Below are 19,913 nucleotides of genomic sequence, written 5' to 3' on the forward strand. Positions count from 1 at the left end.
TGTGATAGGATGACCAAGAACCAGTGGTTACCGGCTCATCACAAAATGTGCTGTTTGGCTAATACTAAGGGAATAGCCTGATAAGTGGATACAAAAAACCCAAATGTCACTTCAGTCCCACTGGTAGGTCAACAGGGATAAGCAGCAGTTTGTGGATGGTGGATAGTGAGCTGCAAGTCACACCATTACTAGGAAGCTACTCAGTGTGGCAGACAACACCCTCAGAAAAGCACCACCTTGCAGATGTTTCCAGATGACCCAGAGTCCTTAAGAAAAAGACAGACTAAGGAACATAAGACAAAAAATTGTATTAAAAAATGCTGATGTTCACCTGAAATGAAAGGGGTTTTTTTTGGTGCTGTTATCCTTTTAAATCTGGGTAGTTTAGATAGCCATGCCCTGGATAGACTTCCAGCACTGCTAACCCTCCATGTGCCAGTGTGGAAATGAGCCTAAGCAAGGATTGTAGGGCAAAGGGGTCAGAAAGTTACTCCCTTAAAGCTTTCCCTCCAAACTACTTACCCTTTCTTATCTCTCATTTCCGAGTAAGCTTATTTATTTGGCCATCTACCCCATAGCTCTCTACAAACAAACAAATTGTTCTAACCTCGGGCAAAATCTATTACTGACAATTCTGTATGGGTTTCATCTGAGGTGCTCCTCTGAGGTCTGAGAGGCCGTACCTATATGTTCTTATATCACCCCTCTGGGAGGGAGCATCATTTCCTATGCACAGTTTTCTCATTGTCTGATGATTCGCTTCCATCCCCACACAGTTTTCTGAATTCCCAGTAGTCTATTTCTCATGAATGGGTCAGAGTTAGCCACTGTACACCTGACCTTCACAGATGGCATTAGTGCGAACATCCGTGCCACAGCTGAGGCCAAATTCAAAGAGGGGCTGACGTGACGAATATGAGTCCTTTGGCAGGCACGTCATGTCACTGATCAAAGGAGTCTGCTTGGTTTTCTACACAGAAAGATCAAGTTCTTGTTCATGTTTGAAAAAATGGAAATAACTGTACAAACACATGCTTATGTTCTGAACATGTGTGGAGATGGGGGGTCGACTGCCGTTATGAAATACTGGCTCTAATATTTGATCCCTTTAAAGTCCACTATACAGATATTGTGAAGTGATCTTAAAGGAGTAAAAGCTTTAGAAACACAGGGAAATCTGTTTTGTCAAGAAAAGTGCTTTTACCACTGAGTATGTAATGTTCTAGGAGCATAGAACAAAGTTTTTCATCAGAGCTTTAGGGATGAAAGCCTTCATTTAAATGGCAAAATATGGAGCCATTGTAAAGTCATTTGCCTGTTAGTATCAATAAGCAGAGCTAAGTACTTTGACGGTGAGTTTTAAGAGAAGTATACCCTAAAAATAAAGGAGAATAAATGCTGGGGAGTTAGGGATGCTCTCGTCCTTCCTGGTCTCCTCCAGTTCTCTGAGGGCTGGCCAACTCTGTAGGCATGGTTCATGAGTCTGCTGTCGCCGGGCAGCAATCTATCAATTCAGGCAGGTGCCTCTCTGGAGAGCCAAAGTAAGGAAGGGGACAAATGCCACGATTGACCTTTATTCCTCCCCTCAGTGGTAGGAGCAGCCAGGACTTCCTGATGCATTACTAACCAGGAAATCCCAACTGCCCAGCGGCAAGGGGTTAAAAACTGTTCTGAAAAGCTTTTTATGTTCTGAAAAGCTAAATTACACATATGTGCAAACCACAAACACACGGCACCTGGATAAATAAAGTGTGCCTGGTTAAAGCCTGGGCTATTTGCAAAAGGGAATCTGGAAAACATTGGCTTTGGGGTGGTTAACGTTACTTACACGTTAGGCTTGGCTTTTTTACTTTTTAAGAAAAAAGTAGTTCCAAGGAAATGTGCAAAAAAAAAAAAAAATCAGAATTTTAACATGGCTGTTGAAAATAAGATTTTAGTTCACTTACTTTCTAAATATTAAGGGGCTATGAAGATTGAGAGGGGCACAGAGCTATTGCACAAAGCAGCAGCAACACTTTTAGTACAAAAGTTGTTAAACAAAGGACATTTCCCAGAGATAGAATTGTGCTATGGGATGTACTGAAGAGGTCATTAAACATTGAGCGTCCTCCAAGTATGGATCAAACGTCAATGGGAAATGGTATCAGCTTACATAATTAAGATTAAAAATACTATGCATTCAAAACCATTGGACTTCATAATAAACCACATTTTCTGATAGAGCTAACAGAATTTGAGCACTGAGGAGGTCATGCTATAGGGGATTTATGCTGATCATACTTCATCTTGGTACCTACATGGCTAAGTGATTTCTCTTTGAAGGAAAAGCAATCATCTCATTATGGCAGGGGTTCACTGTCTTTCAGTAGAAAGCTATTAGGTTGAACCATTCCTAAGAAATTGCTAGTTTTGTAGGTCAAAAACTTTCAAAATCAGCAATTTCATATAATTCAACTTCATACTGTTGTTTTTTTCTAAGCCAGGTCAAGTGGGGTTGACAGGTAGATTTATGGGGAGAAAAGGAGTGGGGAAACAAATAGTAAAGCTCGTGTATGGTTCAGAAAATGAAATGTCCAAGCAGAATGAGCAGGGTTTTCATTGGGAGGGTTGTGGGCATTAAACTAGCTTTATGAATCTACCAAATAAGGTTTCAGAATTGACTTTTTCATCTGTGATGGAGGTAGGAGAAAAGTTTGGTGGGGAATAGTGTAGATTTTTCCTTACCTGAAGAGCAACAACACGGAAACAACTCCAGCACTATTTCCTAGGTTGCAAACACAAAGGTAGGAATTAAGAACTGAGCTCTTAGGGTACCTCTGCTATTAGTCACTGTTAGAGATTAATGAGAGCAGAGTTTTGAAAAACAGTAACAATATATCTTGTTCAAATTATTAACAAATAGAACAAAGGAAAACCATGTAAAATTGCTTCTTTGACAGTTTATTGTTTTTACACCATAGTACCGTAATTTTGTTAAAAGCACAATTTCCCACTAAATCTTGCAGATTAAAAAAACCCTCAAAAACACCAAACATTTATAACCTAAGGAATTTCGGTTACATAAAGCATTATATGTATATTGAAAAACCCTGCCAAAACATCGTAAGCTCTATGTAAAATGTACGCATTACAAATTAATATAGTTATGAGTCTAAATTATGACACCAGAGCACACAATCCCTGAAATTATCATTAAAAGCCTAGAAATCCTATACATTAACTTCTGAGTTCTAGTCTTGATAGTGCCAAGTCCTTGGCTAATGTAATGTTTGTTCAGAGGACTCTCAAAATACAACACAGCACAAATGACAACAAAACAGAGGGAACATAGGCACTACAAATTCTAATAGACACAGTGTCCTCATTCAGTTTTGAATTTTTCATAAATCTAGGTGTCAAAGTTCTTATAATTTGTGAAAATTTTTAAAAACAGTTATTATAATTTTAAAGTGTACAAAGCTCAACATGTAACAAATGTAAAGATGCCAATGGCTAAATAAAGATAAAACAGAGTAGAAAATATAAGGCCATTACAATAAACGCCATTATCAGACATTACTACATATTCCATCCTATAATCTCATAAATCAAAGCTTTTAACTGTCTGGATTCATACGTGACTGTATTCTTTCCAATATGCATTCTTTCTTCTTCTAGGGGTTGTTCAATAACTGCGGGTATGTTCCTGCCAAAAAGTTCACAGTGTTCTAGAAACTGGACACATTCTTGAATAACACTGTCACGAAGCATGATCGTGTGTTTTGACATGTTTTCTAATAAGGACAGGAAGCATCTTTTGGCATAATACCAGGTATCAGTTCCCAGCTTTTTATTATAAGGTTCCAAGCTTTTGATAACCCGAGAAATACCAAAGTCATAATTTCCTTTGGCACAATAAAGTGTCCCAATCACCAAATTCACAATGCACAGATGGTAGAGTTTCTTATCTGGGTCGTCATAGGAGAGCTGCTCTTCCTCCTTTTCAATCTTCCTCATCAGCTCCTCGGCTTCTTCATTCTGACTTGTCATAATATAGGAAACACAGAGGTTAGCCAATACGATGGCACTGACGTTCAGGATGTTGTCATAATGCTTCTTGACTATGGGCTCATAGAAACCTATGGCTTCTTTGTATTTGTTTTCCTGCATGAACAGAACATGAGCCACATTCAGCTTCCACACATCATGGTCATTACAGAATTCCACAGATTTTCGGAAGATCTTTTCTACCATGGGATAGTTTTCAAGGTTCCAGTAGATTTTTGCCTGGGCCATCAACACGGGAATATACTTCTCAAGGGTGTCATCATACTCATTCACTGCCTTTTTGACAGCTTCATCATCTCTACTGTGTCTTGCTTCCTGTACTTGTATGGTGAGTTTCCGGAGCTGCTCAGTCAGCAACCCTGCTAGCCCATCCAGCTTAATGAAAGCCTCTTCAGGAGCCGTCTGGCAAGTGATCATGGCATCCAAGAAGTCGTAGAGATAGGGTGTGAGGAACTTGTAAGTCAAATGGGCATTCTCTGCCAGGACATCTGCCGCCAGGTCAAAATACTCATACTTACAGTAGAGCAGCAACAGGTTGCCAAAGGTCTCTGGGGGAAAGGGGTTCTGTTGGAGCAAAAACTGTAGCTTTTCAAACCCTTCTGTAGGTCTGGAGTCCATGTTCATTAGCGCCTGGTTGTGCAGGGTCACAGGGTCTAACTCTTCCTCTGCCCTAGGTGGCATGTCAGTGAGGGCTTCCTGGGCCGCCTCATAGTTTCTCAGTTGGTATTCTATGGCTGCCTTGAGGTTGAAGGCTTCCACCAGAGCTGTCTGGTGAAGGACTAAGGTGTTGCCAACACTGCGAACATCAATGCCCTCAGTGGCCATGCCCACCCCTAGCTCTGGGTGCTGGCGGATGCCGCGCTCAATAATGTCTGCGATATGCTTCAGCGCTGGGGCATAGTGCCGGCTGCTGTAATAGGCCAAAGCCAGGTTGTAGGAAAGGTCAGGCCGGTAGCCCGAAGCCTGCAGGGCCGCGGAGAACTTGGAACACGCGGCTTCATACTGTCCCTCTTTGTAGAGCAAACAACCCAGGTTGACCTGGCCATCGGGCTCGTTCTCGCCCCCACTGTCTTCGCCCTCCCCGCTCAGGAGCTGCTCCACCAGGCTCCTGGCCCCGGGCAGGTCGCCCTCGCTGTACTTGATGGCGGCTTGTAGACGGAGGACCCGGCTGTGGTAGGCGGGGTTGTCCAGCAGGAGGAAGGCGACCCGGGTGGCCTCTGGATAGAGGCAGGCCTTGTACAGGGCCTGCGCCTGGTACAGGCGGTACTGCTCCAGCTCCGGGTGCAGCTGGCCCAGCTGCTCATAGCACTCGGCCGCCAGCGCGAACTCCTGCAGGCGGTAGTAGCAGTAGCCGAGCAGCGACAGGCCGGCGCGGCTCCTCGGGCTCCGCTGGAGCTCCCCGCCCAGCAGCTGCACCGCCTCGGCGTAGCGGGAATCCCGGATGAGCCGGTACACGACGGCGGTGAACTCGCCATCGGAGATCTGCGCACTGGCCAGCCCCGCCATATCTGCCACGACGGTTGTGCGTCCCAGTTACCAAGGCAACACGCCCACCGGAAACGGATGAATGCAACGAATGTTTTGGGTTTTTTTTTTTTCTTTGCGTGCTCTCAAAAGTTACTTCGCAGCGGAAAGACCAGGCTAGAATTGGAAAGGAGTCACTAATGTGAGTGTCTCTATATGTGGTCTGGTCCCCGCAGACTTAGAGTGTGAGCGGCGTTTGTCAGAGAGTGGAGAGGAAACACCTCTTTGTAGTTTGGAGACGGAAACTCTACTTCCCAGCATGCGCCGGTCCCATCGCGACGCCGCTCGGGACGCGGCCTCGCTGCATGCTGGGGGGCGTAGTCTCCGAGGGTCCGACCCGCGGCGGCTAACGGGAGGTGGGGTTTCCTTGGCTCCGTGTTTTGCTAGGTTGTTCTCTGGCGTGTGGGAGGAGGTTGCCCTCCTCGGTTTGAAGTTGCTAGCGTTTTTTTAGCCTTATGCACTGTGTGATGCATAGAGATAGTGCCGTTCCACGTTGTTTTAGTGAAAGAAACGGGAATGGAAAAGGCGGAATGTCAACTTGGTATTCTCCTCAAATTGGAGTAGGTTCTGTTTCCGGGCCGGCCTGTGGGCATACTTGCTAAAATCAGTATAGTGCAGCCACCAGGAGTCTTTATTTTGTTGTTTCCAGAGACTGACAACGGGAGAGACTGCTGTGGATTTTATCTGCTTCTGGGAGAAGATTATCTTTAGTTCCAAGCCTCTCCCTTGCCTCCTTTTCCATAACAAGTATTACTGAGCACATATTAGTATTTAAACTTGGCCCTACACACTGCTTTAATCCTCCAAATTTCACTACAGTGTGGAAATCCATGACCTCGTGTTTTCCAGGGTGGGATGGGGGGCGGGTGGAGTGTAGGATGACCAAAAGTGCTCCTTTTTCTATGCAGTGTTACTTTTCTAAATCTACTTAGTCAGTCTGTGATGTGTGTGAGAGAGAGACAGAGATACCCAGCCTGTACTTGTCGGTTTAATGATGTTTTTTAACTATTACTGAGCCGATAAAAGTGGATTTTCTTTCATGAAAATAAAAAGAAAAGTTGCCTACACTTTAATTTTTCCCTCCCTGAGATTATTAGTTTCAAGATTTCTATGGAGATTTGGTGGACTGTACAAGAAACCATTCTGAATTTTCTTTTGTTCCTTTATCATGTATTTGGAATAGATACTCTAGATAAGGTAGGTGTTACTACCTTAGGGCTATATTGGTATAAATTCTTTTGAATTTAATAGTGCCCATCATGGGACAGTGAAAAACCAGGGTCTTAATTATTCTATAAAATTATATTGGGTCACTAATAAAACACAAACCCATAGTTTAGACTGACCTGGAGACTGTAGAATTTGTGGGAGATGAATACAATTTTTCAGTCAAGAATTAGAGAAGTCGCTAAGATAGCCACAGACAAAACTGGTTTATCCCAGTGAAGTAGTGTACAGTTTTATCTTGAAAACAAGTACAGTTTTCAAGATAAATTAGCTGTGATTTATGATTATCTATCATATGCAGTGCCTCTGCTGGTGGCCTGAGGTGGGGAGATTGTCTTTCATAGTCTTCCATGACTTCTGTTGGCCTCGCTACCACGCAAGGTAAATGTGGTCTAAGTAAAAGCATATCTTTGCTATATAATTTGCTAGAAAGACTTGAATACAAATCCTTTCTCTGCCTCCTCAATAGTATTGCTCCCCGTAAATCTTTTCTATATATAAATTTTGGAACCAACATCAACCATATTGCATGGCACTCTGTTAGACTCTTAGCATATATTACCTCTAATCTTAATAATCACTCTGTATTCTGCATGTTACAGATGGAGAAAAAGAAGAAGCTGAACCCTGATATCCAAAAACTAAGGTCATTAAGAAATAGTGACTGACGAATTAATTCAGTCTGTGTATCACATAAGGGCCCAATTTTGAGGGGATGCTAGTGTTTTGCTTTTTTTGGTTGTTATTGTCCCCTTAAAACAAATAACCAACTTGATTTGGACAGTAGAATTTGGACTTCCTGGCCTGAGTTGCAGCTGTGAGAAGATGTTAGGAAATGATTAGTGAGAGGTGGTGCAGTTCCTAGTCACCTGTTATAGCTAAAAAATGCTTCAATAAGGCATCTGAATGCTATACTGTCAAGCGGCTGACATCATGTACTCATGCATTCTTTTCTGTTGCCTAGAAGTTTGCCAGTGCTGTGTTCTTCTGGACGGGACTGACAAGGAATCTTCCACTGCGTGAATACCAAGAAAGGAACAAACTACACCCATTTCAAAGGGGTTGGGTGGGGCCCTGGCCCACCTAAGATCCCCAGGAAAGCAGTTGCTGAGGACCACTATTACCCTACTCAGAGGCTTCTTCCAACCCTGTCTCTAGCTGCAGCCCTGTCTGGTCTTCCACCCAGGGAGGTACATGGTTTGAGGGCTACTGGCTAATGCTGCTCAATAATCAGGGAATAGGGTCTCTTCTCCTTTATACCTGGCTGATTGACATTTATCTCTTAGAAAAAATAATTATCCAAAAGGCTCAATATTTTAGAAGCCTTATGTATGTTAAATCTTGTATTGACATATTACCTCGGGTAAGTTGCTGTTAAATCAAGGTGAGATGACAGAACATGGAAATGAGAAATTGCTTTTTACATCTTTAGTCTGTCAGTCTGTTTTTCACAGTTGAAACTGCATCATGAAAGCATTTGCCTTCCGATGGCTTCTTGGAAGTGTGTGAAAAACAGGACTATCTGCTCTCGCCCACATTTCTCTGACCCCCTCAGGCATCAGCTGAGGTTCCCCTCTTTGTGTTGGTACTATCCGTGAGTGGCAGCGGAAGGGGCCAGGAGGGAGGCCATTCTGTGTCTTCCTCCTTATTTCATGTGCTGCTGCTCCCGAGGCCTGGCTGGAAAAAAGCAGGACATTCGGCTTAGACAGATGGAGGGCAGGGTCATTTTCAAAATGAAATGAGTGCACAAATCACACTGTGAAATTGGCATGACCATCACTGCTGCTGTGATAGACTGACTTTTATTCAGTCTCTGATAGGCAGTTGGGGAATAGATTAGTTTTTTTTGAGGGGCAGGGGAGGAGATGGTGAAAGAAGGCCCTTTAATTAATGATAGAAGTTCTGGAAAGCAGTAAATGAGGTGGAATATTGTAAAATGTCATAAAGGATCATTTTGTTTCCAACAGAATCTTGAAAAGCTGGAGCATATATCAAAAAGTAAGTGTATCATACCATTCCTAGCAAAAAGAAAGCATTTGGTGGTTGCAATAAAATGATTTAGTGCCTTATTGAAAGGAATGAGGCTTTGAGAAAATGGTATTGGACTCAAGGTAGATTTTGCTGTGTAACGGGAGGCATGTTTACTGCACAGAAGAATTCCATTCAGGCAAAATGTATAGGAGCTAAAAGCATGATGCTCGGTTCTTAACATGCTTATGTTTCTGCCACCAGCATGTGAGATGACCAAATCCCATGTATATTCTATTAGGCATTCTCTTTTAAAACTAGTTGGAAATGATTGTTTCTTATTTTTCTTGTAAAAATAACCACCTCTTTTGGGTAAACATTGTATGTTTATGAGGATTTCAAGCACAGCTGTGGTTAAACATCTTCCTTGACAAAGGAAGAGCTTCTGCAAAACCATGTCCCAAGGTGTTATTTCTGTCTCCCATTCATTCCAGGCCGTTGTCTGCAGGGTGCCAGCCTGAGAGGCTCAGTTTCCTTACTTCCTCAAGAGTCCAGCTTGATTTTTGTCCCTGTGCATCCATTGATGGTGATAGAACTGACCCTCCGTCCACCTCCTCTCGCCTCTCTCCACCACCCTCTAAACAGAGAAGAAAAGAATAAATTAGCGTGAAATTTGTAATGTAGTTCACTGACCTTTAAGAGCATCTGTTCAGTCTTTGAAGCGTTTTGGAAAAGATCGTATGCTGAATCAACACTTGGGAACATTTATGCTCAGATGGTGAGAAGTTTAACCTCATTGAGAGCTTCATCTTTTTTCTCTGGTAGTTCCAGCTCTGTGAATATTTTATATGGTAATATATTTTCTTCTTGATATATCTGGTTTTTGATCAAGTAGTTTCTATTTCTAGGTTTACGGTGTTATTATCCAAACTAATTTATTAGGCAGAACACAATAACATTATGGGTTATAACAAGGAGTTAGCAGAGAAGACACAAGTGCGAGTACTGCCATTGAAAAATTCATTCCCCGCAGTTGGAGTGTGCTGTGGAAGGTGCTGATGGGGCTGTTAACTCAAATCACTTCATTTGAGCATTTTTCACTGCTCTCATTTCCAAGAGGCAAAAAATGATTCGTGGTATCAATTGTTTCTTCCAAGACTCGTACCTTTCGTAGTCAGATGCATCCTGTCTATGCTTCTTCACATTTCTGCAGTACAGCCATGAAAATGATAAATTGGATGGGAAACGTCTTTGAAGTCCATGGGCAGAAGATGATATTCCTAAAAGAAAGATGTCATTTTCTGGCTTGCAAAGCCTCCAAACTGCTTTTCCATCAGAGAGCTAGTTTTTCCTCATTTTTAAAGTTCTCTCTGTGGAGAGTCGTGGAACACACTCCCAGGACCTGTGCTGGTGGGCTAAAAGACCAACTCGGAAACCAAGCCTGTCCTTCAAGCCTCCGGCCCCACACTGCACATCCAGTGAATCAAGTTCTGACAATTCTGCCTCTCACATATCTCAACTCCATGTTCTTCTCTCCAGTTTCTACGACCACTGCTCTGGTTTCTCCCACCACCGTCTCTCTCCTGGATCTGCGACATCTCCTAAATTGCGTCCCCTCGTGTCTTCCTGGGACCCTTCCAAAGATTTCAAAGTGCTTTATCTCTTGTCTTTGTTCAGGGTTTCACTCTGGGACCTCATTAAGCCTTTAAATGCACTTCACCATATCTCCCAGGAGATCGTGAGATCCTTGTTCAAAATAGGACTCCCAGTGGCTTCTCCGCCTAAGTCAGAGTTTCTGTCTTAGGGTATAGAGGGTGTTGTCATTCACCTGAGTGACTCTTGCTGCCTGAATGGATGGGAATGTTTGGGACTGAGACCTCAAATGGTTTTGAAAGGATGGTTGCCATACATGGTGTTAGAAGTTGAGGGTGAGGTAGAAACTTCAGTTGACTTAGTCACTTTCTCCTGGTGAAGAATTTAATAACATTATTTTGTGTTACAAGCGCGTCAAGTGCTTTTCTTGCCTCTGGATCGCTATCCATGGAGGGCTTCCTTGCCTTTTCTGTGCCTTTTAACCTCATCCATGGTTTTGTCCTTCTCCAGCCTTGGCAAATGAAGCCCTGCAGACCTTCTATCTGTAAAGTACCTATAAAGACAAAAGACAAAGAAAGAAATAAAAAATTGATCAAGACATGAAAATGTGCCCAGGAGGCATAACATATTGAAAGAGACAGGCTAGTTCAGTATAAAACCACCTGAAGTCAAATTCCTGTTCTGCCATCACCAACACTTGTAGCCATGGAAAAGGTTCTTAACCTCGCTGAATTGCAGTTCCCTTATGGGTAAAACAGGAACCAAAATAATTTCTTTGTTTAAGATAATACAAAGGATCTGGCTCATAGTTGGTACCTAATACATTTTAACTATTATTATTACATAAATGGAACCGTTGAGATTCTTTGGGAATCTTATTAGAATATTTTAGGCTTAAACAAGTGTTGACCAAAATTACTGAGTTAAACATCTGCCATTCAGGAGTAGATGTTCTCCTGATCCTTCAGATGTTGTATTCCTGAGTGCCTAATAAACTGCATAATGTGCAGGGGCAATTATCTGGCATAAATTAGTGTCTTCATTAAAGCTGCTTCTCCAGGAAATTTAAGCACCAAGTTAAATAGTGTATTTTGTTCATTCAACAGATTAGTGAGTACTTACTCTGCTCAAGCACTGTGCATTGTGGAGGATCCCAAACCTTCAAGAAACTTAGAGTCCAGGGAAGATATCACGAATACAAAAATAAAAAATCAATGCGAATACAAATAAATCAATACAAATAAAAAAATCACAACCCAGACAATATGTGCAGTGCCTTAAGGGTGATAAAACGCGACATCAAGATTCAGGTTTAGAGTAAGAACAATCCTGTGTCTGGCTAGAGCAGTGGTTTGCAACCCTACCAATACCTTGCTTCTCCCTGTGTTTGTTTGAGGGGTGCTGGCGCAGGCCCAGGTTGGTTAGTACCTATATCACAACCCCTTGGCTGGTATAATGCAACACACATCTGACCCATCTGCTTTCCTTTGGGCAAATCATCTAGAGACTAAATTAAGTTCTGAGAACATAAACCAATAAACCAAAGCAATAAATCCACCTTTAATAAAAATGAAACAGGTTCCCCACATTTCACTCTAAGCCATGACTTTATTAAGTACATTTACTGTGTATTTTATTAAGCACATTTGTAATAACCTTTTTTTTTAATTGAAAAGTATTTCCTATTATTTTACTTTGCCTCTGTGGATGGCTTAGATCTTTTGAAAAACAACACTTGAACATTTTAAGAGCATGATTGGTGTTGCCTGATAAAACCAGGTAGTAGGAGAGTTGGGAAGGAGCCCCAGCTCGATTATTTGTTGACTAAGTGGCCTAGTTGAGAATTGCAGTCTTTGTTAGATGGGGGTCCCCAGGCTGCATTTCTTTCTGTTGACCCTACGGGTATGGGGGTGTGGGCAGGGAGGGAAGCTATTCACTTGCCTCTCTAGTAATTAGTGTCTCTATAAGTTTAAGGGTCTAACTAGCAATTCCCTTTAAAGATAGAAGACCTAGTTTTGTTTTAGACAGTCAGTAAGACAATGGTCTTAGGACGTCCTTGAAGTTCTCATAGCTAGTGTTGATGTTGGAAGAGTATATATGGAGTATGTGTTTCATAGTCTGAAAAACCATGTAACTGATGTAAGTTTATGAAGGGCTTTGAGCCTGATTCTAAATACAGTACCTCTGAAAATGTACAATGTTGTTTAACCCAGATGTTCACTGTACCCAAGTCATATCTTCTATGACATTTCAAATGTTTTTTTAGTGCTAACATATTCCAGCATTTTCCCGCTGTAGGTTTGGCAGCTTTTGCAAATAAAACGACAGGATGTCTAGTATAAGGAAAGGTATATTTGGGACATATATTAAAAAGTCATTTGTTTATCTGAAATTCAAATTTAACTGTACATTCTGTATCTTATCTGGCAACCCTACCACACCCCATATTTTATACTCAGATTTTTCACTACCACTGAATTCTTGATTTCTCTTACATATTACTTCTCATTGCATATCCCCTCCTTAGGTCTTAATAGCTATCCAAATATGGAAGACATTTGTTTTCCTTACTCTCTTCCAAATACCATTCTCACCAGGTCCTAAGCAGGAGTAACATTAGGGAGGGAGGCGTATGTGAGAATAATCATGTTAAAGAGAAGCAGGAAAAGCATATCTCTTATCCCAGGTACACTATATAGCTGTGTGTAAAAAAGAGCTTCAGCTCATTTGGGTGCCTATATATGTAACATATTTTGATATATTGTACTGATTAAAATGATCTTCATTAATTAATAATCTTCATTATTTTTAAACCTACAGCTTGTGTTGTCAAATGAGTTTAATTCAGCTCCTTTTAATATAACTGATATCCATGGCAGAATAAACAACTTTATACTGAAAAGATTAGCTGTTCTTATTCTAAAAGGTCTATCTGTCATATCCTGCACTGGGAATTTCTCACTCATTTTCTCTTCTGCCTGAGCCACAGATGCCCCACTCTTTTGCTGGGCCATCCCTTCCCATCACCTCTTCTCATCCTTCCTAGCTTATCCTTTTCCCAGGCCCCCTCTTTCTCTAGCACTGCTCCTAGAAACTCAAAAATTCTTTTCGCTTTATAAACCTTCTTGTCTCATCTAGCCCATATCCTAAGGACCATCTTGCTACAGCCAAAGTGGCTTATCAAAATGTTTTGGTAAACAAAAGACAAGTCTCCACTTGGTGAATTCTGCTACTAGCTCCTAAAACAATATTTCCCTCCTCCCGGCTGTTAACAAAGGGGATCAAAAATGCTGGTTGAACCAGGAGGCTAAAGAATGGAGGGATCCTCTGTGGTCCTTGGATTAATTTTGAGCCAATGTAGAAAGATGGGTGAAGATTATAAGCTGATAGAGCTGCCCAAGAGAGACTTCACTGGGCCTGGATGGAGATTCCTGAGCCAGGTGACAAGGCAAGACTCTGAGGGGACAGAAGGAGACCTTCCTCCACCTTTCCCAGCTTCCTTCTGGTACCTGGAACATGAGAAGTCCTGCTGCCACCCAGAGACAGATAATGGCGTTCTTCTGACGAGCAGTATCATCTTCAGGCTAGGTTGTAGGAAGCTGGAGGGGGCACCACCACTACTGAAGAAGAATGGGGACTGCTGTTAACAGGCTGGTTCTCAGACCCCTATGAGGCTACCTTTTGGGTCCCCCAGAAATAGCTAGGGGACACTATGACAAGTGACAAAAGAGAGGTCAAAGGAGAAATCACACCTGGTTGTTAGGTCTATGGAGGAGGCATTAATTACCTAGATCTTGAAAGATTTCTGAATAGGCAGCCTCACTTTGAGAAGTAGCAACTGTTGTGTAAAGAGAAGTGCATTGGTGTATGAGTTGTTTAATTTCGTTTAGTTTAGTTGTTGTTACTAGGTAATGGGATGTAAAGACAATGGCTTCCTGTCAGGGAAATGATTGCATTGTTTCTAGCAGATCCTGATAGAGTTCTCTCCCTCTGTTTTTAACAAATAGGTTAGCAATGTTGGTGTCTTACAGGTGAGAACACTTGGGGGAGTATGAGGATCGGACTAGCTCACTTGGACAGTGGCCATGGCCACGTTCGTGCATTCCACCTTCATGGAATCTGGGACTACAAACTTTTTATGACCCACAGAGAAATGTCTTTAAAAACCCACCTCCCGAAGAATAAAAGCAAGCAAACCAATAAAACTCCCACCAGTATAAAGAAAGAAAAATGGCAACCAAGACGTGTCTCTGAGGTCATAGAAACAGAGAGTCCATCTCGTCTCCTGGGAGCCACACTCATTACAGCTCATCAGGGCGACGCTAACCCTGTCGCGTCGAACCTTCGTGAGGTGTGGGGAGGAAAAACTGCTGGCTCTGGTGGCCGCGCGAGAGGCAAATCCATTTGGTGGATGGACATTTTTAAAACCTGCCACATATGTTAGCTATTTTTATGGCAGTTAAATTGTTGGGGGATCTGTGAGGTGAACGCACAATAAAACCTTTCACAATAAACCATGTGGAAGATCATCTAATCCAACCCCTGGAGGTCAAAAGCCACAGTAACATGTTGCCTTATTCTATGAAGAAGAATTAAGACCCTTTAGACAGCTTGCTTTTTCCCTTTTTTCTTTATAGACTGGTGCTCCAGATTTGGGCTGGAAGGTAAATTGTGTGAAATGGCAGTGGTAGGGCTGGGGGAGGGTGGGGAGACCTCCCTTGCCAAGTTGACGCTTGAGAGTGCTTTGCCAGTAACTTCCAAAGCAGTGGCATTTCTAAGCCACCTTTCTGCCACCCAGAGAAAGTAGACATTCTTCCTCAAGGATACAGAGGGGAAAAAAGGGAAATAGAACAAGGAGTTAAGGCACATAAGTCAGAACAGCATGTCACAGCAAAAGGACTTTGAGTTTGGGAGGTGTAAAAGAGATATTATCATGTTTTTATTGAGTCATTGCATGGAAATACACAGCTTTCAAAATATTCATTTTCTCCTGAGGAAATGCAGTGTCTAATAGAAAATAAAAACTTACGTGGGAGGTGAATGGGGGGTAATTGGGTGAAGGTGGTCAAAAGGTACAAGCTCCTAGTTATAAGATAAATAAGTTCTGAGGATGTAACATACAACGTGATGGCTATAGTTAACAGTACTGTACTTGAAAGTTTTTGAAACTTTGAAAGTTGTGTTTGAAAGTTGCTAAGAGAGTGGATCTTAAAAGTTCTCATCACAAGGAAAAAAATTTGTAATTATATGAGGTCAGTCATTTCACAATATATACATAAATCAAACCATTGTGTTGTACACCTTAAACTTATACAATGTCATATGTCAATTATATTTCAATAAAACTGGAAAAAAGAAAAAGAAAAGAAAAACGTCTAAGGGTCCTAGGATGCGTTTTTCCTGAAGTGCGCTTTGCAGATTTACGTCTAAGTCATTGAGCTGTTTGAGAGTCTATAAAGTCATTAGAGGTAAAAGAAAGTCTTGGGGCCAAAAAACATTTGAGGTTTCTCAGTAACTTCTGAAAAACGACTAAGTTTGTTTATCTCTGTTTGAAGTTCATTTTGAAAACTTATAACATTCAAGTTTATTTTATTTCCTAAAATAGAGTTCTAGTGAAGCCAGCATGCTATTCAGTCCTTTTTTATTTTTTCTACCTATTTGTTTTAAAATTTGAGATTTAGAGCACATCTGAATAGCATGAAACTCATGGTTAGAACTGTTGAAAAGGAAGAACAGGGTTGATATCACCAATCAGAATACCGTCAGATGTCAAATTCTCATCTCAAATAACTGAGAATCAGTCTCACTGTCATTCTCACTGTGTGATGGTCTCAGCTCGGCCTGAGGAATGACACAGGTGTTCAGGCCATGCTCGCTGACCTCGGGTGCGAACCCAAGCCAGTTCTGAGTGAGTACAGTTATGTGGACAGCATTCTGTCTGCCTGATTCGAAACACCTTCACGGTGTAGTTCATTTCATTGCAGGATGATTTCTGATCAGAGGATGTGCAAATAAAACAACTAATCGATGGATCAAATTTTCACTTCTCAATTGATTGTCAGGTGTGCTCCCAGGGACCTGAACTGTACCATTCTCAGAACAAACCTCCAAGATCTTGGTTGTGGCCCCTTTGCTGGGCTGGATCTCACGGAACATTTGACACAAAACTCTTATTTTGCAGATGACAAAACTGAGGTTCAGAGACTCAGGGTAGTGACTTTTCCATTCAATAATCTAGGGTAAGAACCAAGGTCACCTGAATTCAAACTCCAGTTCTTCCATGAAATAGTTGTGTGATTTTGGGCCAGTCCTCTGGACCTGTTGCTTCTCCTATGAAGTCATGGTGTTGGATGATTTAATATGGTTTCCCTCTTGGTCTCAATGTTCCTGTGTTCTTTCCACTGTACTCTCTCTTTGATTTCATTCATTCATTCATTTCGTAGTAAGGAGTGGTTGTTTGGAAGCAGCTTCCCATTAGGGATTATATTTCTCAGCCCGCTCCCCCTGCCCTCTTACCCCTTGTATCTAGCTGGGGCCACTTCTTACCAACGGGATGTGATTGGAAGAGAAGCATATCACTTCCAGGTAGAAGTGATTAGGCAGTAGTTGTGTTGTGTCCATCCTTTCTTTCCCATCTGCTGACTGGAATAGGACTCTAAAGCCCTAGGGGATGGTGGAACCATGAGATGGGAGGAACCTGAGTCCCTGAATCACCCCATGGAAGGCTGCCTGCTGCACAACTGCACTGGACTGTTACATGTATCAGAAATAAACTTCTATGTCTTAAATTTTTTGTTGTTGTTGAAACAACTAGCATTACCCTGATTAATGCAGTCAGGAAACAGGCATTTAAACGCTTAACAAATGCATGATATTACTTGGGGTAGTAGGGATCCATCAGAGAATAACACACAGTTCCTGCCCTCAAGGAGTTCAACCTGGTAAAAGAAGATGTAGATATACCAACAGTTGCAATACAGTGTGATAAGTACCGTGATAAACATGAGATGCTGTGAGATAGCATAGCCTTGGGCATTTCAGGAAACACTCCCAGCAGAGGTAGCATTTAAGACAAGTTCTGCAGCAAAGCCTATTCGATGGTGGGATGGTGTTATGAACTGAATGTTTGTGTTCCTCCAAAATCCATAAGTTGAAGCCCTAACGCCCAATGTGATGGTATTTGGAGATGGGACCTTTGGGAGGTAATTAGATTTGGATGAAGTCACGAGGATGGGGCCCTCATAACAGAATTAGTTTCCTTATAAGCAAAGGAAGAGAGAGATTTCTCTCTCTCCACCCTGTGAGGACGCAGCAAGAAGGCAGCCATCTGCAAACCAAGAAGAGAGTCCTCACTAAAACCTGACTCTGCTGGCACCCTTATCTTCACTTCCAGCCTCCAGCACTGTGATAAATAAATTTCTGTTGTTTAAGCTACCCAGTCTATAGTATTTTGTTATGCAGCCCTTGCTGACTGAGACAGATGGGTTATTTCCAAGGGACGAGCCTTTGCAAAGGCCCATAAATAAAAGAGAGCATGACTTATGCAAGGAGCTTGGTGTCTGCCAATGAGGATGGAGAGGTAAGCTGACATTGGATCTACAGGGAGAGCGTCACATTACACTAAGGCCTTTGAATAAGATTCCCAAGAAGACGGTTTCTGTCAGGCACATGTCTTTCAGTCGCATATGAGGATGATGGGATGAGCAGAAAGGGACCTGGGGGCGTGGTCTAAAGGTTAGGCAGGCAGAAGTAAGGGATTGGCGTAAGAAAGATACTAGTAGTATCTGTAGCTTCTTTAACAAAGAAGATATCCAAAATGTTATCAGTTTGCACATCAGTTGGGTTTGGCAGCAAAGGGAAAAGATAAGCAGCTCCAGCAATACAATTCGTTTACCAATACCACTGTTAAGCAGACATGGACTTCAACTCTCAAATTCATGGAAATGGGATTCTGTGTTGCCCTTAAGGTTGGCGGTGAAAACAAGTGCTTCAGGACCACCATAGGACTTGTGGTCTAACACTGATCAATTCCTTACTCCAGAGAGAGAAGTCACTATTTGCATCCTGATTTCTGATTTAACAAATAACCAACGGGAATCAATCAGAAATCTCCTAATCCATTTTCCAAAAAGCATCATCTGGTCGACTTTTTTAAATCATCTTTATTCTAGGCTTTTCGTCACCCTCAAATCTTCACAAAATAAGGAAGAAAAACAACAGAGGCTCGCTTCTCGCAAACCTTGTCTCAGTCCTTTCATAATTCAAGATCACAGAGCTGCTGTGAAAACCCGGCCTCGCTGCTGTGCTCATTCCCTGTGTGCTTGGCAGAGCGAGCAATTCCATTTACGAGCACTCCAGCGAGCGTGTGCTGATAAATAAAGCTGCCACCCTCCGCTTGCCCACCGTGTTTAAAATGACACATTGGACAAGTGGGTCTCTATTGCCTCCACTTTTTTCAGAAAAAGGCTAAAAATGGTCTGCAAATGCAGTAAACCTTAATTTCTAATATAAACTCCAAACACAGAAAAAAGAAAAAAATCATAGACCAGTTTAGACTGGAGGGAATTTGATGATCAGATGGTGAGGTTTTGAATACTAAAGAGATAAAGCAATCTAAAAACGAATTCCAGTAGTCACCTGGATGTGTGGGGTTTCTCCTTTTCTCTCCTTGAAGCAAGAATTGCCTTCTCCCCTGCAACTTTATTGGAAACTAAGAACACAAATGCGGGCAGAGCAAAGTCAATGTTAAAAAGTTAAGTTTCTTACTGCAGAATCCAAGAATTTAAAAACAACCTCTTGTTATGATTGACCATACCAGTAGTTAGCTTGCATTGACTAGTTACTGTGTGATGAGTCCATGCCAGTTTCTTTCATGTATATCTCACTGAACTTCTGAGTCTGTGAAATTTCTTTTCGGATCTCCAAATCTGGAATCCGGGGCATTCTTTTTCCTTTACGAGTGTTAACAGGAGAATAAACTTTGAGTTACCCACTGAGGACTGACGCCTAGAGGGGCGATCTCTAAGATGAAAGCGTCAACACGAAACCACCCCTTTGCTGGCAGTCAAACCCTCCTCAGTCCTGACCAAACCTACTTATGAATCTTACTTCCAGCCCCTCTGTGCTCTAATCTCATTCCACGATGTTCTCTTTCCCCACACTCATCCCAGGCTTTCCCACCTCTGTACCTTTGCCTACTTGGATTGCTTTCTCCCCATCCTCACCTCACATTCTCTACCTCATCATCAAGCCCAGCTCAAATCTCCTACGTGCCAGAAGCCTTCCCCGATCCTCCTCCCCAAGCTGAAAGTCACCTCTTCTCTTCTGACCATCCAGTATTATTTCTTCAGTTCAGAAATTGTCTTTGCAAGGGTGTTCACAGGAGCATGGTTACAATAGCAAAAAAAGAGAAGCTATATAAATGACCATCAATAGGATGTCATTAAATAAATTATTGTATTCTTGTATATTGTGGAGAATAATACAGCTATTCACCATGGTGATATACATCTAAATATTTACTGATTTAGAAAGATGCCCACTATAGATTGCTA

General features: G+C 42.0%; 1 protein-coding gene and 1 long non-coding RNA gene across 4 annotated transcripts; one reads left to right on the top strand and one right to left on the bottom strand.

The window, feature by feature from the left end:
• Positions 1–2,919: 2,919 nt before the first annotated feature.
• On the bottom strand, positions 2,920–5,695 carry IFT70B (intraflagellar transport 70B). Its single transcript, XM_070580267.1, has one exon. It carries the CDS (start codon positions 5,551–5,553, stop codon positions 3,559–3,561), a length of 1,995 nt encoding a protein of 664 aa, XP_070436368.1. The 5' UTR covers positions 5,554–5,695; the 3' UTR covers positions 2,920–3,558.
• Positions 5,696–5,827: 132 nt separating this feature from the next.
• On the top strand, positions 5,828–10,765 carry LOC103566576 (uncharacterized). 3 transcript variants are annotated; one of them, XR_011528441.1, is made up of 6 exons: positions 5,859–5,927; positions 7,100–7,179; positions 7,401–7,444; positions 7,763–7,988; positions 8,766–8,796; positions 9,261–10,765. It is a non-coding gene; the product is annotated as an uncharacterized lncRNA (long non-coding RNA). The 3 variants fall into 3 exon arrangements; XR_011528442.1 differs by lacking the exon at positions 7,100–7,179 and having other exon boundaries at positions 5,828–5,927; XR_548534.2 differs by lacking the exons at positions 7,100–7,179; positions 7,401–7,444 and having other exon boundaries at positions 5,838–5,927.
• The last annotated feature ends 9,148 nt before the right edge of the window (positions 10,766–19,913 follow it).

The sequence above is a fragment of the Equus przewalskii genome, chromosome 17 (assembly GCF_037783145.1).
Source record: "Equus przewalskii isolate Varuska chromosome 17, EquPr2, whole genome shotgun sequence".
Classification (NCBI taxonomy): Eukaryota; Metazoa; Chordata; class Mammalia; order Perissodactyla; family Equidae; genus Equus; species Equus przewalskii.

Bases quoted from the DNA above. Each gene is read 5' to 3' on its own strand.
- IFT70B (XM_070580267.1), bottom strand. From the start codon at position 5,553: ATGGCGGGGCTGGCCAGTGCGCAGATCTCCGATGGCGAGTTCACCGCC.